The following is a 26,956-nucleotide window of genomic DNA, read 5'->3' on the forward strand; positions in this document are numbered from 1 at the left end:
GCTAGGACTTCCAAAACTATGTTGAATAATAGTGGTGAGAGTGGACATCCTTGTCTTGTTCCTAATCTTAGAGGAAATGCTTTCAGTTTTTCACCATTGAGAATGATGTTTGCTGTGGGTTTGTCGTATATGGCCTTTATTATGTTGAGGTAGGTTCCCTCTATGCCCACTTTCTGGAGAGTTTTTATCATAAATGGGGGTTGAATTTTGTCAAAAGCTTTTTCTGTATCTATTGAGATTATCATATGGTTTTATTCTTCAATTTGTTAATATGGCGTATCACACTGATTTGCATCGCTGGGATAAATCCCACTTGATCATGGTGTATGATCTTTTTAATGTGCTGTTGGATTCTGTTTGCTAGTATTTTGTTGAGGACTTTTGCATCTCTATTCATCAGTGATATTGGTCTGTAATTTTCTTTTTTTGTAGTATCTTTGTCTGTATTAGCATCAGGGTGATGGTGGCCTCGTAGAATGAGTTTGGGAGTGTTCCTTCCTCTGCAATTTTTTGGAAGAGTTTGAGAAGGATGGGTGTTAGCTCTTCTCTAAATGTTTGATAGAATTCACCTGTGAAGCCATCTGGTCCTGGGCTTTTGTTTTCTGGAATATTTTTAATCACAGTTTCAATGTCATTACTTGTGATTGGTCTGTTCATATTTTCTATTTCTTCCTGGTTCAGTCTTGGAAGGTTATAGCTTTCTAAAAATTTGTCCATTTCTTCCAGGTTGTCCATTTTATTGGCATAGAGTTGCTTGTAGTAGTCCCTTAGGATGCTTTGTATTTCTGTGGTGTCTGTTGTAACTTCTTTTTCATTTCTAATTTTATTGAGTCCTCTCCCTCTTTTTCTTGATGAGTCTGGCTAAAGGTTTATCAATTTTGTTTATCTTCTCAAAGAACCAGCTTCTAGTTTTATTGATCTTTGCTATTGTTTCCTTTGTTTCTATTTCATTTATTTCTGCTCTGATCTTTATGATTTCTTTACTTCTACTAACTTTGGGCTTTGTTTCTTCTTCTTTCTCTAGTTCCTTTAGGTGTAAGGTTAGATTGTTTGAGATTGTTCTTGTTTCTTGAGGTAGGCTTGTATTGCTATAAACTTCCCTCTTAGAACTGCTTTTGCTGTACCCCATAGGTTTTGGATTGTTGTGTTTTCGTTGTAATTTGTCTCTAGGTATTTTTTGATTTCCTCTTTGAGTTCTTCAGTGATCTCTTGGTTATTTAGTAACATATTGTTTAGCCTCCATGTGTTTGTGTTTTTTATGTTTTTTTCCCTGTAATTGATTTCTAATTTCATATCATTGTGGTCAGAAAAGATGCTTGATATGATTTCAATTTTCTTAAATTTACCGAGGCTTGATTTGTGACCTAAGATGTGATCTGTCCTGGAGAATGTTCCGTGTACACTTGAGAAGAGAGTGTAATCTGCTGTTTTCAGATGGAATGTCCTATAAATATCAATTAAATCTATCTGGTCTATTGTATCATTTAAAGCTTGTGTTTCCTTATTAATTTTCTGTCTGGATGATCTGTCCATTGGTGTAAGTGAGGTGTTAAAGTCCCCCACTATTATTGTGTTACTGTCAATTTCCTCTTTTATAGCTGTTAGCATTTGCCTTAGGTATTGAGGTGCTCCTATGTTGGGTGTATATATATTTATAATTGCCGTATCTTCTTCTCGGATTGATCCCTTGATTATTATGTAGTGTCCTTCCTTGTCTCTTGTAACATTCTTTATTTTAAAGTCTATTTTATCTGATATGAGTATTGCTACTCCAGCTTTCTTTTGATTTCCATTTGCATGGAATATCTTTTTCCATCCCCTCACTTTCAGTCTGTATGTGTCCCTAGGTCTGAAGTGGGTCTCTTGTAGACAGCATATATATAGGTCTTGTTTTTGTATCCATTTAGCGAGCCTGTGTCTTTTGGCTGGAGCATTTAATCCATTCACGTTTGAAGTAATTATCAATATGTATGTTCCTATTACCATTTTCTTAATTGTTCTGGGTTTGTTTTTGTATGTCCTTTTCTTCTCTTGTGTTTCCTACTTAGAGAAGTTTGTTTAGCATTTGTTGTAGAGCTGGTTTGGTGGTGCTAAATTCTCTTAGCTTTTGCTTGTCTGTAAAGCTTTTGATTTCTCAGTCAAATCTGAATGAGATCCTTGCTGGGTAGAGTAATCTTGGTTGTAGGCTCTTCCCTTTCACCTCTTTAAATATATCGTGCCACTCCCTTCTGGCTTGTAGAGTTTCTGCTGAGAAATCAGCTGTTAACCTTATGGGAGTTCCTTGTATGTTATTTGTTGTTTTTCCCTTGTTGCTTTCAATACTTTTTCTTTGTCTTTAATTTTTGTCAATTTGATTACTATTTGTCTCGGTATGTTTCTCCTTGGGTTTTTTCTGCCTGAAACTCTCTGCACTTCTTGGACTTGGGTGGCTATTTCCTTTCCCATGTTAGGGAAGTTTTCGACTATAATCTCTTCAAATATATTGTCAGGTCCTTTCTCTCTCTCTTCTCCTTCTGGGACCCCTATAATGCAAATGTTGTTGCGTTTAATGCTGTCCCAGATGTCTCTTAGGCTGTCTTCATTTCTTCTCATTCTTTTTTCTTTATTCTGTTCTGCGGCAGTGAATTCCACCATTCTGTCTTCCAGGTCACTTATCTGTTCTTCTGCCTCAGTTATTCTGCTATTGATTCCTTCTAGTGTATTTTTCATTTCAGTGATTGTATTGTTCATCTGTTTGTTTGTTCTTTAATTCTTCTAGGTCTTTGTTAAACATTTCTTGCATCTTCTCGATCTTTGTTTCCAATCTTTTTCCGAGGTCCTGGATCATCTTCACTATCATTATTCTAAATTCTTTTTCTGGAAGGTTGCCTATCTCCACTTCATTTAGTTGTTTTTCTGGGGTTTTATCTTGTTCCCTCATCTGGTACAAAGTCCTCTGCCCTTTCATTTTGTCTGTGTTTCTGTGAATGTGGTTTTCTTTCCACAGGCTGCAGAATTGTAGTCTATATGCGTTATTATATGATATTTTAAGCCCGTAACCTTCTAATGTAAAAGTAGAATTTCAAAATAAATGTTTGCTAAAATGAACCAAGATGCACAAAGATTATGATTTTACTTAAGGGGAACTTTAAGATGAATTAATTTATAACTTAAAATAGGATTATGATGATTGATATTAACACAATGTTATAATGCCTCATCTACATTTTTCATTCTGTAAGTTGTGTTAACATAGTAAATAGAATGGAAGATTGTAAATATATAGGAATAGTGGTTCCTAAATTGGCTGTGACTCAGAATCACCTGGAGAACTTGATAAAGCAGATTGCCCATTCTACCCCAGATCTAACGAATGAGAATCTTAAGAGGATAACATTGGAATCTGTATATTTAACAAGTTTCCCAGATACAGTCAGTTCAGCCCCAGCGGCTCTAGAAAATGTCCTATGCTATGGCACTTCCTGAGTAAAAGCACTGAAGAGATTTAAGCTATATTTTATAATGATAGATATAAAACTATGAAAACAATTAAACATTGTTTCTACATTTTTCAACATTAAATTACTTTAAATCTTTTCTCACATAAGATAGGTACCCTAATGTATGGGTTAAGAGCATGCTTGTTACTCAGACCTGGGTTTGAATCCTTGCTCTGACACTTACCAGCTGGGTGATATTGGATAAATTATTTTAACCTTTTTGAATTTTGTTTTCCTTAGCTATAGCTATAATGTTATAAGGATTAAAAGAGATAGCAAACACTCAATAAGTGCTCGTATGTGATTAAGGAGGGTTTAAAATAACTAAGTACTAATCTTTACTCACCGTTGAACACTTCATTAAATTCCCCTGGGGGTGCGTGAGTGATGAATTTAGCAGCTATGCGTACCTAAACAGAAATAAAATTTTTAGTAAAAGAATTATGAAGAGTAGCATATAAGAGGGGAAGGAATTAACAGATAACAAAATTTTTATCACATCCCTTGAAATATAATTTCCTGTTTAAACCTTACCGTTTAGGAGCCTTCAGATTTTCTTTTCACAAAACATCTCAAAGTGTTTATTATCAATACAGATTTGTTCTAATTTGGGGATATACGTGCTGCTTTAATTTTGAATTTTTCTTTTTAAAAAGCTAAATAATCAATTTTTGGTCAAAATATACTGCAGTCACAAAAAGAGAAAGCTACGATCCTATTTCATTTATGAACACTTCAGCAAAACTAAATAAAACATTAGTTAATTGGTATTATGCCAATTTGTGTTTATGGTGTTTATCCCAATGCAAGAATGAATGATTCAATACTAATAAATCAATGTAACTTACAAACTAAAAGCAAAGCCTTGTGATCATGCTGGAAAAAAAGACAAAATTCAACACCCATCCAAATATCATAAAACAACAACAAAACTACTAGTTTTTAGTAGAATCAACTTCCTTAACTTTATAAAGGGTTATCTACTAAAATTTTACAGCTTATTCAGTAATGATGAAACATGAGCAGTGTCACTAATTTTAAAAGCAAGACAAAGATGACTCCTGTCATCTTAACTATTCAACACTGTACTAAAGGTCCTAAAAATGTCATGGAAAATATTTCTTTTGTTATTCATTCTGATTCCCTCCCCTGCCCACTACTGTCAATCTGTTTCTGGGTCTCTAATTAGAGATGGATGCCAAAATGTTATTATCTAACCTGCGTATCTAATTTTTTCTCCTATGTTTTATCTTTTTTGTCTTTTTATGCCTTGTGTAGGGAGAATTCCTCAGCTCCATTTTTCAACTCACTAATATGCTCTTCAGCTGTGCCCATTTTGTTTTCAGACAATTATTTTAACTGTTCTATTTTTAATTTCCAAGACTTTTTTTCTTTCTTGTGTGTGCAATAATCTCTTCGGTCTCCTTGGGGTTATTAACTATACTTATTTTAAAGTCTTGTTTTATCGACTGTTTCTTAAGAATTTAGATATACTGTTTGTTGAGTTTGGTGCTTCCTTTCATGGTACTGGTTTTCCACAAATGTTTGTTGCTCCTCTTTGAATTTAATTTAGGTTGCCTGTTCTGTTTACTTGTAGTTTGTCTCCTTGATTGTAGGGGAGGGAAAGAGTAGACTTGCTGCTGAGAATGTGTGAGCAGATTATCTTCTGAGTGAGCCTCCTAAGGCCACAGGCTCCCTGGGGCACTGCCCTGCCGCTCTGCTCCCAGTGCTCATTCTCACTGCTATATTCTGAGGACAAATGCTATTCGTCTGCAGCTTAGCCCAAATGGGAATGAAAGGAGGAGCCAAGTGGTCCAGTAAGCTTGGAGAACAATTCCCCAACTAATCCACTCCAAGACTGTTCTGAGTTCTTCCCTTCTTGCTCCTTAAATAGATGTCCTCCCATGACACTCTTACTACTTAAATGATTACTAATTTATTTCTCTTCCCATTCCACTTTTTCCTACTTTTTCATTTTAAAAGTTTTGGCATAAAAGGTAAGGTAAAACCATGTACTCAGTCTGCCATATAAGTCAGTCTCTCATCTCTCATCAAGTAAAATATGAAATACAAAGAATATACAAACCTATATTAAAGAAAAAAAAACAATTTGGAGTATCATTTAGTTATATCTATATGTCTATATATGTAATAATGATGTTAGCAATGATAACAGGACTGACCTCAAATGGGTCTCTCAGTATAATTCTAACACACTATGAGAGAAAGGACATTGAAAATTCCCTAATATCTGATGTGATGAGTATAAAGATGATCAACTCACTGACGAGGGGCAAAGAGGAACATGGTATATCTGACAATAAAATGAGCTCTACTTTCCAGATAGGCATCCTCTGTTGACTTCTTCCATTTCCTTCAAACAATTTTAAGTTCTTACTGACCCAGTCAAATTAAGGTTATCATCAAAGTCAAACCATTCTTCAGGGGGAAAAAAAGACTTTTAAGAATCTTTGGAAAATAAAGCTGGGATTGAGAAGAGAATTAGAAAAAGATGGAAATACTTTACAACTTTAGAATCCCTAGGTTTATATGGAAGATCTTATGTGACTTTGCTCTGATTCTAAAAAGAGTAAAAGAAAAGCTGCTCCATAGCCAGACTTATCTTTTCAGTCAAGAAAGGCTTACTGATTCATGGATCAAGGCAGAATGGAAACCCTGAATTCTAATTACTGGCTCTGTTGGTCCACTAACTAACTAGATTGTGATTCTGGAAACATTGCTAACCTTTTTTGGTTCTGAGTTTCCTCATAATAATCCTACTCCTAAAAGAGATTAGGAGATCTGCAAAATTTGCTTGAGCTATAAAATTCTGTATGACTTTTTAAGACTTAGAAGACAAAACTTTTATGTGGACCATCTGGAAGCAGGTATGAGGAATCTGTATCACAAACACCTTAGGATATTCTTATGCACATACAGTTTGAGAACCCTAATGTGACAGGGTAATTGTCGATAATATATTATTTTTCTGGGATGAAAACTGGTGGAAATTAAGAGGAAATATTCCATAAAGCCCTTAAGTTAACTGAGCAACAAAAATAAAAAGAGGGGTTCTAATTAGGAAGTAAGAAATGCTGCTCAACTCATGAGAATTATAGTACACAGGGCTAATAGTTCCAATATGGATTTCCAACTGTGTATACCTGCTTTGGCATGTACACTTAATCACATTACCGTACTTGTCAACTGTTGGTGTCAATCACTTATTTAAGAAATTAGCGGGACTTCCCTGGTGGCTCAGTGGTTAGGAATCTGCCTGCCAACGCAGGGGACGCCAGTTTGAGCCCTGGTCCGGGAGGATCCCACATGCTGCGGAGCAACTAAGCCCGAGCACCATAATTAGGGAGCCTGCGCTCTAGAGCCCGCGCACCACAACTACTGAGCCCACGTGCCACAACTACTGAAGCCCGCACGCCTGGAGCCCGGGCTCTGCAGCGAGAGAGGCCACCACGATGAGAGGCCTGCGCACAGCAACGAAGAGTAGCCCCCTGCTCTCCGCAATTAGAGAAAGCCCGCGTGCAGCAATGAAGAACCAACGCAGCCATAAATAATAAATAAATAAATTTAAATTAAAAAAAAAAAAAGAAATTAGCAAACCTATTTTGAATAGCAAACCTATTTTTTTAGTCTATTTGTGTCAAGTCTGTTGAGCAGCTATGGTTTATTCCACTTTCTGTCAAGGTGAATGTCCCATAATCCTTACATAATTAAGAAACTCCCCTCGGTCAAGCAAAATTAAGTGTGTGTAGTTCAAAAATATATTCATATACTACCCCAAAAGCAACTTCCCTTAAAAGAAAAGAGCCACAGCCATATTTTACATACTACTTATTAATGTTTGAATGTATAAAAGTTACCAAATTGAAAATTCAAGTTACTAATTTTTCTGAAGCTATCCACAAATTTTCATGTTATAAAATCTGATGGAATTGCCATAACTGAAAAAGTCATTGCGATAATGGATGAACTGACTCTGCATGTAAAAAAGTAGCAGTTCATCCATTCAGCAAACATTTACTGAGCAGCTAGGAAGAGTCAGTAAATAAAGATTAAATACTGAATAAGACATTGTCACTATTCTCAAAGGATCTGTCACCTAGATAGTAATATAGAAAACATTAAAAGGCACAATGAGGCACAAAGGAAGGTGCAATCAACTCTACATATGTATATAAGGAGGGGTTGGGGTGACCTTCAAAGGCAGTGATGTTTGAGCTGGATTGGAGGATGAGTAGATACCAAGGACAGCATTCCCCATGGAGGGAACAATATGTATAAACTAAGACAACACAGCACAACAAACTGAATGGAGATATTTAAAAGATCTGCATAATGTAAAACAATGCTAGTTTTTCTACTGATTCTTTTTGCATTTTCAAAAAAAAAGGTTTTTTTAAAAAAACAAAATACTAATCATTTGTTAATATGCAATAAATTTATCATTATATTAAAATGAATTGTTTTAAAAATCTGTAAGTTTTAATATCTAATACAATACGTATAATCCACATAAATAAAAACTCAATTTCTTGGAATTCCTTGGCAGTCCAGTGGTTAGGACTCCGTGCTTCCACTGCAGGGGGCACGGGTTCAATCCCTGGTCAGGGAACTAAGATCTCACATGCTACGTGGTGCAGCCAAAAAAAGAAAACAAAAAACCCAACCAACCAACAAACAAAAACCAAAACTCAATTTCTATGAAAAAACTAAGTAGAAAAGATAAACGCAACTCTATATTCATTGAAGCATTATTTACAATAACCAAGATATGGAAGTAACCTAGATGAATGGATAATGATGTGATGTGGTGTGTGTGTGTGTACACATATATATGCAATGGAATATTAGCCATAAAAAAGAATGAAAACTTGCCATTTGCAACAACATGAATGGACCTAGAGGGTATTATGCTAAGTGAAATAAGTCAGACAAAGAAAGACAAATACTATATAATTTCACTCATATATGGAAACTAAAAAACAAATCAGAAAGAGTAAGATACAGAGAACAAACAGATGGTTGTCAGGAGGGGGTGGGGGGAGGAAAGAAATAGGTGAGGGAGATTAAGAGGTACAATTTCCAGTTGCAAAATAAATGAGTGACTGGTATGAAATGTACAGTGTGGGGAATATAATCAATAACGATGAAGGGTCATAGTTCATGCACAATCTTTATATGGTGACATACCATAACTAGATTTATTGTGGTAATCATTTTGAAATGTATAGAAATATCAAACCACTACACTGTATAACAGGAACTAACATAGCATTGTAGGTTAATTATACTTCAAAAACAAACTCATAGAAAAAGAATTCAGATTTGTGGTTACCAGAGACAGGGGTGGGGAGAGAAGGTCAAAAGGTACAAACTTCCAGTTATAAGATAAATAAGTACTAGGGATGTAATGTACAAAATAATAAATATAGTTAACACTGCTGTATTTTATATATGAAAGCTGTTGAGAGAGTAGGTCCTAAGAGTTCTCACCGTAAGCAAACTTTTTTAACTATTTCTTTACTTTTGTATCTATGAGATGATGGATGTTCACTAAACTTACTGTGATAATCATTTCATGATGTATGTAAGTCAAATCATATGCTGTACACCTTAAACTTATAGTGCTGTATGTCAATTATATGTCAATAAAACTGGGGGAAAAAAACCCTGGATTTCTAAGAGTGTAAATGGGTCCTGAAAGCGAAAGATTTTGAGAAGTGTTCTGTTGTTAACATGGATTGATATTTATCATGCTGTTGAGTGAAAAGGGCTGCAAAATGATGTATTCCTGTTTTTTTTTTAAGTATATATATTTACATATATGTATAGCTACTAACTTTTAACTGGGACTACCTCTGATGGTAGTATTACAAAAGATATTTTTCATCTATTTTTTGGCTTATCTCTATGTTCAAAAAGTTGTACAAGGAATATAAATTATTTGTATGAAAAATTTTTTTAATTTTTTAAAAAGCAAAAAAGGGGCATGCCAACATTCCCCATACAATAAATAATTTTTAGAAAATTATCTGAGAATATCAAGAACCAGAGAAATGTCCAATTAAAGAAAACAAAACATCTAGTTTTTAAATGAAAGTGGGGAGATTTGAAGATATATACACTTGGCAAGGGTGAAGTTCTAAATGAACAGTTAAAAGAAATGTAGTCATCATTAGATGCCAACATGGGGTCCTAAAACACTGTCATGGTTGGACTTCCCCGGTGGCACAGTAGTTAAGAATCCGCCTGCCAATGCAGGGGACATGGGTTCGATCCCTGGTCCAGGAAGATCCCACATGCTGTGGAGCAACTAAGCCCTTGCACCACAACTACCAGCCCACATGCCGCCAACTACTGAAGCCCGTGCGCCTAGAGCCCGTGCTCTGCAACAAGAGAAGCCACTGCAGGGAGAAGCCCACGCATGGCGACGAAGATTCAATGCAGCCAGAAATAAAAACAAACCAAAAAAACACTGTCATGGTAAACAGTCCCCATGTTACCTTCTGAGAGAAAAGATGGATTACAGTCGACCCTCTGTATTTATGGGTTCTGCATCCAAGGATCGAAGATATTCAGAGGAAAAAAAATTCCATAAAGTTCCAAAAGTCAAAACTTGAATCTGCCATACACTAGCAACTATTTACATAGCATTTACATTGTATTAGGCATTACAAGTAATCTAGAGATGATTTAAAATATATGGCAGGATGTGCGTAAGTTATATGCAAATACTGTACCACTTTACGTAAGGGACTTGAGCATCCTCAGATTTTGATATCTTCGGGGGTCCCTGAACCAATCCCCCTCCATGGGACGACCATACTTAGTATTAGATAAACATCTGACAGTCTTTGAAGACAGGCTTTGAAGTGTTAAGTCGATTTGTCACTATAATAATACCATAAAAATACCTTGAAGGAATACCTGTAATAGAAATCGTAATGATATATTTATATAATCACTTTAAAATCTAAAGTGTGCTCCATGGTCTCTTTTACAATTTGGTTCACCCTCTCTCATTCTCCTATTGTTTAGCTCCTAGACCTATAGCTACACTCCCACCTCAGGGCTATTGCAATTTTTATTCCTTTTGCCAGAAATGTTCTTCTATCAGAGAGTTCACTTCCCTCTTCATTCAAGTCTCTGTTCAAATATCACCTACTGAAGTACCCTTCTCTGACTTCCTGACTTCTATAAATTAGCTACTGTACCCTCCACACCCTTCATAATTCTTGCCCTTTACCTGCTTTAAATTTCTTCAAGGAACTTGCCACCACTGAACATATACTTATTTTTACTGCTCAACACCTCCAAAAGAATTCCAAGAGCACAGAGCAGGGGTCTGCAAACTGCTAAAGTAAAGGGCCAGACAGTAAATATTTTAGGGCTGTGTGGGCCACATGATCTCCGTCCCAACTGTAAACTAATGAGCATAATTGTGTTCCAGTAAGACTTTGTTTTTTAACTGAGGTACAATTGACAAATAAAGTTATAAGATATTTAAAGTGTACGATGTGATGATTTTGATATACATACACTATTTATACAGTGTGAAAGGATTACCCTCATTGTGTTAACACATTATTTTAGACACTGCAATCTGTATTTCATTTAATTTTCACATCATGAAATATTCTTTTGATTTTTTTTCTAACCATTCAAAATACATTAGCTTGTAGGCCATGTAAAAACAGGCAGTGGACCAGACCTGCCAACTCCTAGCACACAGCATAAGAATTTGTTATGTTTGTTCATTGCTGTATACCTAGGACTGAGACCTGGCACAAGCTAGGAATGTAAATGAATGAATACTATTTTATTGTTTACAAAACTCTTTCATAACCTCTCTTTTGATCTTAAAACAGCTTGTTAAAAATAGGCAGGGAAGAGACTATTATCCCCACTGTAATGGAAGGAACAGGTTCAGAAGTGCCTTGTCCAAGGTCACATACGTACAAAGGGGTGGCACTGAACTAGACAATCATCTATACTATGCAGTACTAATAGGTATTAAAATTCAGGAGGATTATCTATAGTGTGGTCTCATGGATTTGGCCTAGCCCTTTTACAATTTTGTTTTTAAACCAGGAATTGAGACAAAGCTTTCCTTGTGAAAGCTGCAGTTGTCACAAAGTTGGGAGGGGTAAATAAAATGATAAATAATAACTTTAAAAGTCAAAATTTTATCATCCAGCTTCAAAACTGGGTCAAAACTAACAAGATGAAATTTAACAGAGGTAAACAAAATCACTGGCACAAGCAAAAGGGGAAAGAGAAATGGCTAAGCAGCTAGTGATTGCAAAAATATTTTTGCTGCAATACAAATGAGGGATGACACTTACAGTAACAGTAATTTAGTCAATCATTCTCAAGATTGGGATGGAGAAAGAAAGGTGACAGCAGGTATATCCTATGGAGGGGAGGCATGTCACCCCCTTCCTAATTGAGAATCACTGATATGGACGTTTTATTTGAACAAAAACTTCACTCTGCTTAAAAAAAAAAAAGTCCCTATTTCATAAAGTAACAGGTTCACTGTACACAGCATTCATATGATAGTGTCTGCGGTAAAGGGTATAACTCCACGTATATTTTAAAGGGGGAGTAACTCAAGCCTTATACACAATTCTACCCCTTCATATATTTAAATATTCCAAAAATGTTAATTTCATGGAATGCATTGTATTATGTTTCTAACCTAAATAGGGGCAATTTAAAGTCTATAAGTATCAATGAAAGGTAAGTTTTCCTAGATTTCAGTTTCTTCCCATTTTCCTTATCCTCTTACCTCTCCAAAAAGGAAAATAAAGTAAAATATTCAATCCTTACAAGATTCAAAATTTCATTTTTATATTACTAATATCTGTACTGAAGTTTAAAAATGAAACTGAGAAAGTAATATATCCCATTGTTCTCTAGAAACCGCTTAATATTGTAATTTTGTTAATTATAGTAAGAAACTTTAGAAAATGTAGTAGAAAAATAAATTTACAAAATTTTTATAAAACTCAAATCTTTTTTTTTTTTTTTTTTTGTCATGCAGCTGTGCCATGCAGCTCGTGGGATCTTAGTTCCCCGACCAGGGATTGAACCCAGGCCCTAGGCAATGAAAGCACCGAATCATAATCGCTGGACCGCTGGGGAATTCCTCTAAATAATCTTTTAATAACAGACCCCACACATTTCAACATTACATCTATTCATAACTACCTTTTAAAATAGTTTCCTTAACAAAAGAATTTGAAGTTGAATATTTAACAACTGCAGCTCTTTGTGAATGCTGGGTAGATAATTCCAGACAGGAAGGAAGAAATCTTTCACTAGATAATATCCATATTCCAATTATCAGCAGGGCCCAGGTCAGTTTATACTGCCCAAATTTTGTATACTTCATGAGCCAAATCTCTGCCAGCAAGGTATCTATGAAAATCTTTATCTCCTTCATTAGTGTATTAAAGACTTCACTTCTAGGCCTTTACTCACACTGTCCTTGAGTTTGTGCCTCTCTCATCTTTGCCTGTCTAAATCACTCCTATTTTCCAAGGTTGGGGGATCTGTTTCTTTCAAAGATATATTCCCCATTACTTAAAGTCTCAAGAATCCTCTGTTACTTCTACCATACTTTGAACATTTATCATAGCACCTAAAATATAACAGCTGTTGACAATTAGTTCTATAGGTACCATTCTGTTCCCAAAGACTTAAGTTTTCTTTGGGCAAACTGCCTTGCTTTCTTTTTCTATACTATACAGGGTCTAGCAAAATAAACGGCACATAGGCAATTAGTAAATGTTTACAAAATCTCTTTTGAATAAAATGACACTAAGGAAGTGTACTTAGTTTTTAAGATTATTATGAGGTACTATGGCAAAATGGAAAGATAAAGACTCTGGAGTTGGACAGACCTGGATTTGAATTTCAGTCTCTTAATCTCTGAATCACAGCCTCTCCCTAAAGTGGGATAGTATCTACTTCTTAGAATTGCTGTGAAGGTTAAATAAGATAATATATGTCAAGTCTTTGGCAAAATATTTAAAATACAATATGGAGGCTCAGTAAATGTCAGTTATTATTAACCGGTCACAGCAAGATAATTGCTGCTTTAAATTATTAAACTGAACAAAGCCTTCAAATTATTGAGAAAATAATTCCTCCCTTCCAGAAGTTCCTTGGGTCCTAGTCACCTAATATTCTCCATCATTACAATCTTCATCAATAACTATAAACATCAACAACTTTTTTTTGACCAAAAAAAGTTTTTCAAAGTGACTCTACTCTGCTTCCCTTTAATTTTTTTTATTTTAAATATATATTTATTTATTTATTTTGGCTGTGCCAGGTCTTAGTTGTGGCATGCGGGATCTTTAGTTGCCATGCAGACTTCTTAGTTGCAGCATGCATGCAGGATCTAGTTCCTGACCAGGGATCGAACCCGGGTTCCCTGCATTGGGAGTGCAGAATCTTACCCACTGGACCATCAGGGAAGTCTCTCTGCTTCCCTTTAAATTGATAATACATCTTTCAAAGTTTACTCATGTTTTCAACTAGGCTATACTTCAAAAAAATAGTAGTAAATCGTGCTTTCATAAATATTTATTTTACTTATTTTTATTCTACATCATTCCACAAGTATTCAAGGATAAGCAGTTGCATTCCTCCTCCAGAAAGAGATAATACCTTATTCTTATCCTGGTAAGAAAGTTCTATTTGCACAGAATTCAATGTTATTTCTTAAGACAGTTTTTCCTATTTGAAGATATTTAGGATGTTACTGCTGTTGTTATTATTATAATTTTGTATTTTAAGACTACTTTTTCTAAGAGTTTTAGGTTCACAACAACATTGAGAGGAACATACAGAAATTTCCCATATACTCTGTCCCCCCATGTGCACAGTCTCCCCCATTATTAAAATCTCCACCAGAGCGGTACATTCGTTACAACTGATGAACTTACATTGACACATCTTTATCACCCAAAGCCCATAACTTACATTAGGGTTCACTCTTTGTGGTGCACACTCTATGGATTTGGACAAATGTATGACATGTATCCACCATTACAGTACCATACAGAGTATTTTCACTGCCCTAAAAAACCTCTGTGCTTTGCCCATTCATCTCTCTCTCCCCCTACGATGCTATTTGTTTTTTGTTTTTTGTTTTTTAAATACATATTGCCTCAATGTAGTTCATTTTTCTGGTCTGCTTCTAAGGCTTTCAGTATATCAACAATAAACTGCCTGGGGCAATAATTTAATAGATGGTTCCAAGCTGCTGACATGCATGTATTTCAGTATCAAACTAGCTCTAGAATTCCAGTTTCAGTGCCTTTATCAAACAAAATCCCTGCTGGCAGAGAGTTCTCAGAGGCTAGTGAGAATTTAATTTGGGGCTATAATTTCAGAAAAAAATACATTTTCAGTGATCTCCAAGGCCATATGGAATAAAGCTTTCACTAAATAAAACTTATTGTTAGCTATGTTTTTTTAAATTCCAAATAAGCTAAATATTATTTTCCCAGTTTAGACCTGGACATATTATAAAGATTCAGAATGCAATTAGGGGACTTCCCTGTCGGTGCACTGGTTAAGACTCTGCGTTCTCACTACCAGGGGCCAGGGTTCAATCCCTGGTCAGGGAAACTAAGATCTTGCAAGCCATGTGGCATGGCCAAAAAAATAAATAAAATTTTAGATGTATATATTGATAGTTTATTTTGATTTATCATTATCAGTAAGGCCTAAGGTTTAAAAAGCATAGATATGTCTAAATTAGAATCAACATTATAAAAAAGATGGTGACACTTTCAAGTAATTTGTTTTATGTTTACTCTTTTAAAAGCCATTTCAAGTATTTCTTAGGAACTGTTCTATTAGTAACCACTTATAAGTTTTGTCAGATATAGACAAACAGGTAGTGAAGGCAGGAAAGTTTAAGTAGAGCAATTTCATTTTTAAAAAGTCTACCAATGAGGGGCTTCCCTGGTGGCGCAGTGGTTGAGAATCTGCCTGCCAATGCAGAGGAGACGGGTTCGGGCCCTGGTCTGGGAAGATCTCACATGCCGCGGAGCAACTAGGCCCGTGAGCCACAGTTACTGAGCCTGCGCGTCTGGAGCCTGTGCGCCGCAACAAGAGAGGCCGCGATAGTGAGAGGCCCGCGCAGAGAGGCCCGCGCACCGCAATGAAGAGTGGCCCCCACTCGCCGCAACTAGAGAAAGCCCTCGCACAGAAACTAAGACCCAGCAGAGCCATAAATAAGTAAATAAATAAATAAATTAAAAAAAAAAAGTCTACCAATGAATGCTAAGGAAAACAGCTTGAAGATTTATTAAAGTAATAATATAACACACATGGAGTGCCAAAGACTTTCTCCTTGTCCAAACTTTAGTCAGCCTTCTCTGAGCCCTCTTCTCAGTTAGGTCTTTATCTTGGCCCCATCCTGTCCATGGCCTGCCTAGCCCAGTCTTAGCAAGAATCGTGCTCTCAGTTTAAAGAGAATTCCCCCACTCTTGATATCTGATCAAGTTCCTTGTCCCCAACCTTTGATGTATAAGTCCTCGATCTTCTGTTAGCAAGAATCCTTCTACCCCTGATGTCTCCTGTTAGTAATTTTCCACCTACTAACCCGCTCACTTGCTTGTTGGCTATTCATGCCCAGCAGTCTTTGCTTATTTGGACCTGAACTCAATCTCTCTCCCCTAAAACGAAAGTATTGAATAAACTCTTCTTATCATTTTAACAAGTGTCAGATTAATCTTCTTTAACAGAAGTCAGCATTGTATTTTATGCTGTATAACAGTATATAAAAACAACATACTTAACCATAAAATTTACAACATTTAAGAACCAAAAATTAGCTCCTATTTTGTTTTCTAGTTATCTTTCCCAACCATTCCCTTTTAATTTACAACTTCTCTATGCACCGAGTTAGAAGGAAATCATGCCTCAGTCCTCACTCTGGACTATCCTAATATAATACATCCAAAATGTCGGTAAAAAGATTTCCAAGTATTTATCTTTAGTGTTCATTTAGAAGTTCAAAGTGACAAAGCCTTAAGTCAAAAAAAAAAAAAAAAAAAGTACTGGCTCAATCTCAGTAAAGATAAAAAAGGCGTCTTATCTTAAATATAAAACAGCATTGATATACATATGAAAGGAGGGAAAGGACCCTATTTGGCTTAATTAGAGGATTTACCTAAATGTCTAGATCAAGAACTGAGGAAATATAAAAGTCTGAGATATAGTGTTCTAATGGGTTAGGAAAAAGATTAAAGTGAGTGAAAAGATCACATAAGCGACTTGTTAAAATACACATTCTCACCCCCGATCCTAGGTGAGTGGGCAGATAGGTAAAAAGTTCCAAGTGGCCAAATACAATGAGTATTGTTTTGGAAGTAATCAGGACCAAATTAAGAAATCAGGGGAAAATCCACACCAAACGCCTTGAGATTCATGTGCCAGAAAGCAATGATGCAAATGCCAAGTCCAAACAGGCAGAGTTCAGCAGTGAGGGCCCATGCTGGCTTGGAAACAGATGCAGTGGGAAGCAAGAAGTATTTTGCCTTTAAGATCTGGTGCATATCTGGCACGTTATGGTATTTCTAACTTAAAGGTGTTATCTTTTTACCAAATTTACTTTTTTTTTTCAAAATCATTGGGAGTCAGATCTGGTTTCACATGCCAGCTTTAGCACTTAATTACTTGGGTCTTAGTTTCTTCATCTGTGAGTATAATTCCTGCTCATATATCTAGCACTACTTTAAGAATCCAATGAGGTAACATGAGACGGACTCAGACATAGCAGATACTTAACTTTCTTTCCCTAAGCAAATGCTTAGATGTTATTGAATCTTTGTGTTTACCAATTTGTTCATTCACTCAAAACAAACTATACTTTATTGGGTCCCAGGCACTGAGGTGAGCTGAGTATTAAAGATAAAGACAAAAAAGGAGATTGGCAGGGACTTCCCTGGTAGTCCAGTGGGTAAGACTCTGAGCTCCCAATGCAGGGGGCCTGGGTCCGTTCCCTGGTCGGGGAACTAGATCCCGCATGCCGCAACTAAAACCCGGCGCAGCCAAAAAAAAATAAAATAGAAAAGGAGAATGGCAAAAGAAGTAAGCCAACAAATTCCCTTTTGCCTTAAGCCTTGGTTCTGAAGAACAGCTATACAATTAGAACCACACGGGGAGCTTTAAAATTACTGATGCCTGGGTTCCTCCCACAGAGCTTCTGATGTAATAGACCTGGGGTAGAGCTTGGGCACCAGAATTTTTACAAGCTTCCTCGGGTGATTCTCACGTGCTGCCAAGGTTGAAAGCCACTACCTTAAGCTAATATTAAGTGCAAATCTTCATGGTGGATACAAATAACATAAGACAAGCATACAGTCAGCATCCTGGCTTTTCAAATCTTTGTATACTTTACCACTGTTAGCAAAACAACTTATACAAACAATAGCCCTCAGAAAAGATGTGTCAATCATTTAAAAATAACTAATTCAAAGCAGCAAAACTGCCAAATGAGTATTACAGACAATACACAACATGGAACTCTTAGGAAGGAGATGGATATGGGTTGGGTTGGTTAAAGACAACTACAAGGAAGGGGATCTAAGCTGGGCTCTACAAAGTGCTTTAAATAGTAGGGGGGTGGGAGAAAGAGGGAGGGCATTACAAATAAGGGAACTAGTAAGAATAAAAAAAGGTAGGGAAAAAACAGTGTTTTGTAAGCAGACCAGTTTGGCAGAAACAGATTTGGCGAAAATAAAAGCGGAAGGAAGAGTAAAATGAGTCAGATGGCAGTAGATATGCTAACAACAATTCTGGTTTTATTCTGTAGGTAATGGAGAACTGCCAAAGCCTTCTGTGTGGGAAGTTCCATCAACAAAAATTAATCTGGAAGTACTGGAGTCCTCAATATGGCTTCACAAAACCTGGAAATCAGTCTGCCCTCTAAGAGTTAGTTAACTATGAAATTAAGAATACTATCAAAGCAAGATTCATTCACTCATTCATTCAACAAATATCTGAAGGCCTACTATGAAAGCACTGTTTTAGGCAATGGTGATTCAACAGTATATGGTCCTTACAGAGCTTACATTATAGTGGGTAGAGAGACAATAGGTAAGATTTTTAAAATATTTATTTTATTTATGATCATTTATTTTTGGCTGCATTGGGTCTTTGTTGCTGTGCACGGGCTTTCTCTAGTTGTGGTGAGCAGAGGCTACCCTTCATTGGGGTGCATGGGCTTCTCATTGCGGTGGCTTCTCTTGTTGCAGAGCACAGGCTCTAGGCGCGAAGTCTTCAGTAGTTGTGGCATGTGGGCTCAGTAGTTGTGGCTCACGGGTTCTAGAGAGCAGGCTCAGTAGCTGTGGTGCACGCGCTTAGTTGCTCTGTGGTATGTGGGATCTTCCTGGACCAGGGCTCGAACCCGTGTCCCCCGCACTGGCAGGTGGATTCTTAACCACTGTGCCACCAGGGAAGCCCAACAATAGATGAGATTAAACAACTAAACTACATGGTATGCTAGCTAGTGATAAATGCTAAGGAGTAATAATAAAGCAGGGAAAGAGGATATAAAACGGTAGATTGGAACTGGACAGGATGATCACAGAGGGCTTCACTGAGAACGTAATTTCTGATTAAATATCTGAAGGAAGTGAGGGATATAGAAGGAAGAGAACTCCAAAGAACAGATCAAATGCAAAGACCCATTAAGTGAGGATGTGTGGCTAGAGAGGACCAGGAGAGAACAGGTAGGAGATAAGGTCAGAGACGTAAGTGGTAAAGAGGTAAAATCCCAGATCATGTAGGAACTTGTAGTCAGAGTAAAAACTTTTATTCTGAAAAAGATGGGAAGCCACTGGAGGATTCTGAGCAGAGGAGTGACATATTCTGACTTACATTTTTTAACCAGATCACTCTGGGTGCTTCATTGAGGACAGACTGCCTATGGAGAGACAAAAGCAGAAGCAGCGAGACCAGAGAGAAGGCCAGTGCAATAATCTACATGGGAAATCATGGTGGCTTCTTCCAGAGTGGTTGAAATAGGGGTATGGTGAGAAACAGCCAAGTCCTAGGTATGTTTTGAAGGCATAGCCTATAGGATTTGCTAATGGACAGTATGTGTATTGTGAGAGAAGCAGGAATCAAAGATGACACTAAACTTTTCGGCCTGAGCAACTAAAGAATGAAAGTGCCATTAACTAAGAGGGTAAAGACTGCAGGAGAAACTGCGATATGCAAATTTTTGATATATAAGGACTTCCTTCCAGCCTTGTAAAATTTGTCTAGAGAAAGAAAGTCCACTGCTGTTAAGAGTTAGAAGGTGCACTATGCAAAGATCTGACTTGGTCTTGGTGTTGGATATATATCCCTACTATGGAGGAAAACACCATTAAAATGTTAGACTGTATAGTTAACATCTCTGGTTCTGACTCCATGCTTAAACTGAAAAAATTATAATTTGATTTCCTATGTATCTGATCTACTTGAAAAAAGGAATCTAATCCCTCCTGTATTTATTAAATTAGTTGCTATCCTCCTTTTATACACTAGTTTCACCACCCTAGCGAATATGAGTTTGTCCCTTACTATCCTGATGAATCAAGCTTCTGAACTTAACAGGCAGAGGATTACGATATGGATGGTGGTTCTTGAGTTGCACAATAATTATTGGGAAGCTTATTAAAAACAGATTCCTGAGCACTGGTCCCCCCAAATTCTGATTCAGCTGGTCTAGGAAAGAACCCAGAAATCTTGCTTTTGAAAGAAACATATAAGCAATTCTGCTGTAGGCAATAATGTTCTGAGGTTCTTAAGAAGACAAACAGTGCTCTTGACCTTGTCATGAGGACTTTTTAAACTTCTGAAGTCATGTTTCTCAATACCTTGAGTTTATAACACATTTTATTATTATTATTTTTTTTAATAAATTTATTTATTTATTTGTTTGTTTTTACTTTTGGCTGTGTTGGGTCTTCGTTGCTGCACGGGCTTTCTTTAGTTGCGGTGAGCGAGGGCTACTCTTTGTTGCAGTGCGTGGGCTTCTCATTGCGGTGGCCTCTCCTGCTGTGGAGCACGGGCTCTAGGCACGCAGGCTTCAGTAACTGCGGCACGTGGGCTCAGTAGTTGTGGCTCACGGGCTCTAGAGCGCAGGCTCAGCAGTTGTGGCGCACGGGCTTAGTTGCTCCGCGGCACGTGGGATCTTCCCGGAGCAGGGCTCGAACCCGTGTCCCTTGCATTGGCAGGCAGATTCTTACCCAGTGCGCCACCAGGGAAGCCCATATAACACATTTTAAATACTAGAATTCTTAGTGGCATATTTGTAGAAGCTCAAAAGAGCACTATGCAAATTTGGTAGTAATTTTTTTTTCCCTCACTGCAAGGCTTGCGGGATTTTAGTTCCTGGACCAGGGATTGAACCCCGGCCCACGGCAGTGAAAGTGCAGAGTCCTAATCACTGGACCGCCAGGGCATTCCCCAAGTTTGGTAGTAATTATAATGCAGTCATGACCAGAAAATATCAATATTTCAGTGTCTATACAGGCATCCACATCACTATACCATTAAACTTGATTGCAGTTTAGGATTATGTCATTATTTCAGTAAAATTGTTTGCTATCTCAATTCACTACCTACCATCTACTCAAAGGAATCAAAGTGGGTAAAGGCACAGGTCCGGAAGTAGATTACCAGCAGATTGCATCTGCTCTACTATTACTGGTTCTGGACACTTGGTTATATTTTTTTTAACCTGAAATGTGCCTCAGTTTACTCAACTTAAAACGGGGTAAGCAGCCTACAGGGATATTTTGAGATGAATACATTTTAATGCATAGAGTATCTAGCACATTATAAGCACTTAAATGTAGCCTAGATGCAAAACAAAGAATTCACAAGGCAAAGTTCTCTCATGTTCCGATAAACCCACCACCTTTCTTTAGTGCAGCCTGGTATCACGCTGTCTTCCTGTTTATACATTATATGTATCACAACCTACACTTCAAATGATCCACTCAAATGAACATTCCATCTCCAGAGACACTGCCCTAACAGTATGCATGTGCAGTTATATAGCAAAGATAAATTTTACATGCTGCTCAAAATTTAGGAGTATGAAGAACTGTGGTAAATAAGTGAAAATATAGAAAGAAAAGGAGAGGCTGGAGGCAAAGAGAACAATTAAGAATGTTGTTAAAATAATCCAAGCATAAGAAAAGGTCCTGTATGAAGAAAACGGTAAAAGGAATGTGGACAGGTTAGACATATTGTTCAATGAAAAGTATACTTACCTATTTGAAAATAATAAAATAGAAATAAATACATAAAATAAAATAGAAAATAGAAAAGAAACTGGTAATATTGGCTGCCGTTCAAGGGAACTGGGTGGCTGGAAAATGGGTGAGAGGGGACTTTTTACTCATGTCCTTTCCTACCATTTTAAGCATGTGATTATAGTTCCTATATACTCAAAACTTTTTTTAAAAAAGACTAATGGAAATGGAGGAAGAGAACCTAATGACAGGAAGAAGAATTTACAGGACTGAAATACTAATTGAACATGAGAGGAGAGGTTAAGGCTGAAAAAGATGATGCCAGTGTTCCGACCCTATGTGACTAAAAGAGAATAATGGTGGGATGAGCAGAAATGCAGAGGTTGGCAGGAGGTTCTGATAAAGGGAGAAGGGAAAATAATAGTAAGTACATATTAAAATTATCACCTAGTTCAGAAATCCGTAAGTAGTCAAACTGTCTATCAAAAATTATCACGACTAGTTTCCCCTATCCAGGGTTTTTATTTTCAGGAGCTGATCCATATAAGGACTTTAACTTTTTTATTTTTTTCAAAAAGATGAAGGAGTTTGTGCACTGGAGACAGAAAAGAACAATGACACCTGATCCTACAGTGTGTGTTTTTCTGAGCTCTAAAGGGGAGAACTTATAGAAGATGAAGGAAATACTTTTATCAGGGGTTTTTCAAGGCTCAAAGTATACATAGTCGGCCCTCTGGATCCATGGATGCCGAAACATTGGGCTGACTATACTACAACGTTTTATATAAGGGACTTAAGCATCCCCGGATTTTGGTATGGGGGGGTGGGGTGGGTCCTGGAACCACTACCCCACAGATACCTAGGGACAACAGTATACATACTGATTTTGATATGCAATAAGGCTTCGGAACTTTATGGAATTTACTAGGAAAATGCTCCCAGGGGATCAAATGTTCTTAGCAGTGCCATGACAGAGCATCAGTAACGGCAGTAGATGCTCAGGCACAATGAATGCTGGAAGAGGCACCCAGAGTGTGGACACATTCTTGAACACAAGAAATACCTACAGATTACCAGAAATAATTGGGGAGGGAGAATGAGGGAGCATGAGCTGGGAAAATATAAGAACGAATGAACCTGTGATTGATTGGTCTCTTTCATACCAATAGCTTGTGCCTACACTATGTACTTGGTAGTATGCTAGGCACTAGATAAAAAGACTTGGTTGCAGTAACCAAGAATTTCACAGGTCTGTTATGGGGCAAATGTGCCAAAGTAAACAATGACAGAAACTCCTGGAACGTTTTAATGTTTCAGTTTCTTAAATAGAGTTGTGTTTTTTTTTTTTTAAATTAGAGTTTGAAAAAGTTCATTAAACTTTGTTCTGTCAGTCTGATCCAATTTCTCTTACCTATTTTAGAAGAAAACTCTCGAGGCCCACAGAGGTATGTGATTTTTCAAAAATCACACTGGTGACCAAAAGCACAGCAAGGAGAGGCCAAATCTACTGAGGTTCAGAATCATTCCTTCCCACTACCCCACAATACCTCATTTATAATTCATTAAATGGATGACTCTTCTGATTTCTTCATTCACGGATACATGTTAAAAACAGTATAGTGAAAAAAGCATGGCTTCTGAATTAGACCAACCTGGGGTCTGAATTTTTTGACAAATTACACTGCTTTGCTTAGCATTAAGGCTGGTCCTAATAAAATAGCTAAACGTTCTAGAAGAAATTACAATGAACCTACGTTCCTCACCAAAGATTGGGCATCTGAGTTTGTACCTGCTTAGGCTTTATGCTCCTGTCCAAGGATTTTGTAACAGATTATATGAATACTACTCAGCAAAGCTAACAGAAAAGAAGATTTAAAAATGGTAGTATTAATTCTAGGCAACGACTTATTACAAAATAGCCATGGCAATTAAGCTTTAGGGTTTATTTCGCCCTATAAGGGTAATAACTCACCTACTAAGTTAAGGGGGTAACACATAATCAAGGAAATCCACTTTAAAAGTATAAATATCTTTCATGAGCTCTAACAGAGCCCTCAAATTTCAGTATCTATTTATAACATTTTCCACATCTCTCCTAAATAATTTTGATAAACCCATTTCTCAAAAAGTGCCTTAAAGACGGTATTGTCTAAACTAAAAGCAAAGGGATCCATTTTTCAGTTATGGTACTTTTGAATTTGTACACAAATATTCTACTAGTTAGGCTGAAGGGAAAAAAATGTGCTAGTAGCACTTTTTTCAGCCCTAAAATTCTGTCGGCATTTATGTTTTAAAAATGCTGAATCATGAAATAAAGGAAACAGTCAGTGCAAAGAATCCAAACACGTAGTTCATCTCATACTTCAAGTTTCCTAATTATGGCATCTTTTCATTTTGGAACCAAGTAACTGAAGAGTCTAAGTAACTAGAGGAATAGAGCTCATTCTCAGAAACTGAACTTGAGGATAAAACTAAAAGTATTTATTTCTGCAAGTTATTATACTTTCAACTTCCTGTTTTATTTAGGCAGCTCATCATGACCATTTCAGGTAACAATGCAGAAGTTAAAAAACCCAACTTCCTCTTTATAAAGTGATAAAAACGTCAGCAGTTAGTTATGAGAATGGTTGACCTTACTAGCTTTTATAGAAATACTTGCAAGGAAATCGGAGACCATCACCACCAAATTCACCTCTGGGTTCATTGCTTTCAGAAAATGTAAAAAGATAAAAAGCAGTATTAAAATATATTTGGCATGACACACATGTGTTAAAAAAATCAAATCAAATGCAGTTGAGGTCTTAGTTAAAATAAGAAAAAAATGAAAACTTCACGGTTCCTTCGAGGAAGAATCAATATACAAACTAAGCCTGAAAATATCTTGTTCGTAATAGTGTCTTGGTTATGAAAGTTTTGTACAACAAGAATCTCGTTTAAGGGTCACTTATTGTTTATGAATGCTAAGATATTCATATCAACAAGTCTTTTTGGAAAAATACTTGTTCAATTCTTGAATTCAGTTAAAAGGCATCAGAAGCCTGGAGGAAAAGGGGTCAAGGCAGGTATATAATTGAAGGAGAATTTAAGTAATCTTACAAGTCAAAGCCCTTTCTTTTTACTTATTGATCCACAACAGAGAAACACAGATCAGTTCATCTCTGGGAATAAAAATTGAACAAAATTTCAGTAATCCCAAACCATATGGATTTATTATATGAGATTTTTTATATCAGCTATTCTTAATTATCTACACTAATGAAAACAATGTAGTTAATCTAAAACCTGTTCACTGAATATAAAATTCATCAACATTTTTTGGCAGTAGATTTACCTTACTAATTATGATTTGCTTGCTTCGTCATTATTAAAATTAAACAGCAAAAGAAGTATGCTGGGAGATAAGAGAAAACTGGTCAGAGATCTGCTATTACAAAATCAAGGCTATTAATGTTACTAATTTGAACACTGTCAATATCCAAAGACATCTTAATTTACACTTTGAAATACATATTTTCCCCCAAGTTTAATTAGAAAGGCATTCTAACCCTGTGTCAAAAACAAAAACCCAACACTGGTAAACTTCAAAGTTTATTACCTTAAATTCTTAGTGAAATTTTGCTGTAACAGTATTTTTGCTTAAAGTAAGTGGACCATCAGTTGGGCTAACAAATGTTTTGTTATCCCGTGATTGTCACTGTAACTTAATTTCATGTGAATCATAACTGTTTGCCTTAGAATAAACATTTTACTATAGTTTTCTCTCTAGCATAAGTTCACATACAGTGTAAAATGCCCTTTCCCCCCCTAAATCTTACACATTTATGAGAATCAATTTCCAAGTGAGAGAAAATCTAACGCTGAAGTGTTGTTAAACGGCATGTGAATGTTTAGCACTCTCTTCAGCGTTTCAAAATGGCATGGCATATGTATATCAAATTATTCTGTACAGAGGACTCTTGGATCATAAACAGTCCCCTTTGCCATCCCAATCTCTTTTATTAAAAGAGGAAAACCCCAGATACATTTACAGAGCATTCAAGGGTGTACGTTTTGTAAAAGCCACTGTGGAAAACAAAAGACATAATTCTTGTCCTACTACGAGTTATGTATAATGAAACTACTGTAATTTCCACGGACTCTGAAGTCTTTAACATATTTACTGAAAAGCCTGACAAACTGTTAAGAAAGGTGTGCAGTTGTCAGGAAAAAAGTTATTCCACCTAAGGTGAAATATTCTCTTGTATTTAAGACACTTTTAAAGAAATAAGTATACAAATTACTCAGTGGCAAGGTCAACTATAATCAAAAAGATACCACACTGGAGCACCAAAGAAGGCAAGATGCTTTGTCCAGACTTGAATGTGTTAACATGAAGTTTATGTGCTACATAAAACCTTTCTGGAGTTAAAAAGAAAAAATCATTGGCTAGTCTTGTTAACAAGAAATGGAAAACTATTTTTCAAAAATTATCGTTAAAAGATTGTAAGATGGAAGGGATGGAGTCACCGTGGGCGCCGTATACATACAATCAAGGGAGTGTCTACAGAGAAAAGAGTGGTGTTCAAATCCTGAAGCAAATGTCCCTGAGGCTTACACATTTATTACTGCGAATTAGTTCAGAGGACAGCATGTGGGAAAACAGGTGTGTGTGGATAGGCGGCCAACACCTTAGGGACCTCTCCCTGTCGAGAAGTCGTGACAGCAAAATCACTTCCTGAGGAAGGAGGAGCAAAAGGGAAGTTAAGAGGCCACCCTGACCAGGAAGTGACTCGCCCTAAGCTAGCCCCAATCATATCTAAAGATGGGGGGATGGGGTGAGCCCCAGCAACTAAAGGCGGTAAAATAACTGCTTCTTGATACGTCGCGACATCATCGTCGCCCCCTCTCTTAAATACAAAAAAGAGTCCACAGTCACGATTCAATAAGGGAAAGTCTCTTCTCTCGCAGGAAGGCCACTGGGCTGTGCGTCAGGCCCGGGGGGAAAAGAGAGTTGAGGAATGGGGAACTGGGGCCACCGTGAGGCAGAGGAAAGCCCCTCAAGAGGGAAGCATCCCGACTGCGGAGAGCGTATGCCAGCACAGGCCAAGAAGCTTCTTTCTTCCGGGGGTACTGCCGGGGTTCCCACCGCAGCCGAGTCGGGCCCCCGTTCCCTGTCTCGGGAAGAGGTAAGAGAGAGAG

The 26,956-nt window shown here is 37.0% G+C and overlaps 2 protein-coding genes across 3 annotated transcripts in view; one reads left to right on the forward strand and one right to left on the reverse strand.

Annotated features, from left to right (window-relative positions):
* The window catches only part of CAPZA1 (capping actin protein of muscle Z-line subunit alpha 1), a 49,104-nt gene that overhangs the window by 22,003 nt on the left and 145 nt on the right, over window positions 1-26,956 (reverse strand). Inside the window, exon 2 of the mRNA XM_082460157.1 lies at window positions 3,826-3,889. Coding sequence (XP_082316283.1) covers window positions 3,826-3,889 — 64 coding nt within the window. The remainder of the gene's footprint in view (window positions 1-3,825; window positions 3,890-26,956) is intronic.
* The window catches only part of ST7L (suppression of tumorigenicity 7 like), a 153,761-nt gene continuing 149,418 nt past the window's right edge, over window positions 22,614-26,956 (forward strand). The window contains exon 1 of one of the 2 annotated variants that reach the window (XM_082458587.1): window positions 22,614-26,943. In XM_082458587.1, the coding sequence (XP_082314713.1) occupies window positions 26,776-26,943 (168 nt within the window). In that variant the 5' untranslated portion in view covers window positions 22,614-26,775. The remainder of the gene's footprint in view (window positions 26,944-26,956) is intronic. The other variant, XM_082458579.1, reaches the window with a different exon arrangement.

This window comes from Balaenoptera physalus (genome assembly GCF_965194825.1).
Source record: "Balaenoptera physalus genome assembly, chromosome: 1".
NCBI lineage: Eukaryota > Metazoa > Chordata > Mammalia > Artiodactyla > Balaenopteridae > Balaenoptera > Balaenoptera physalus.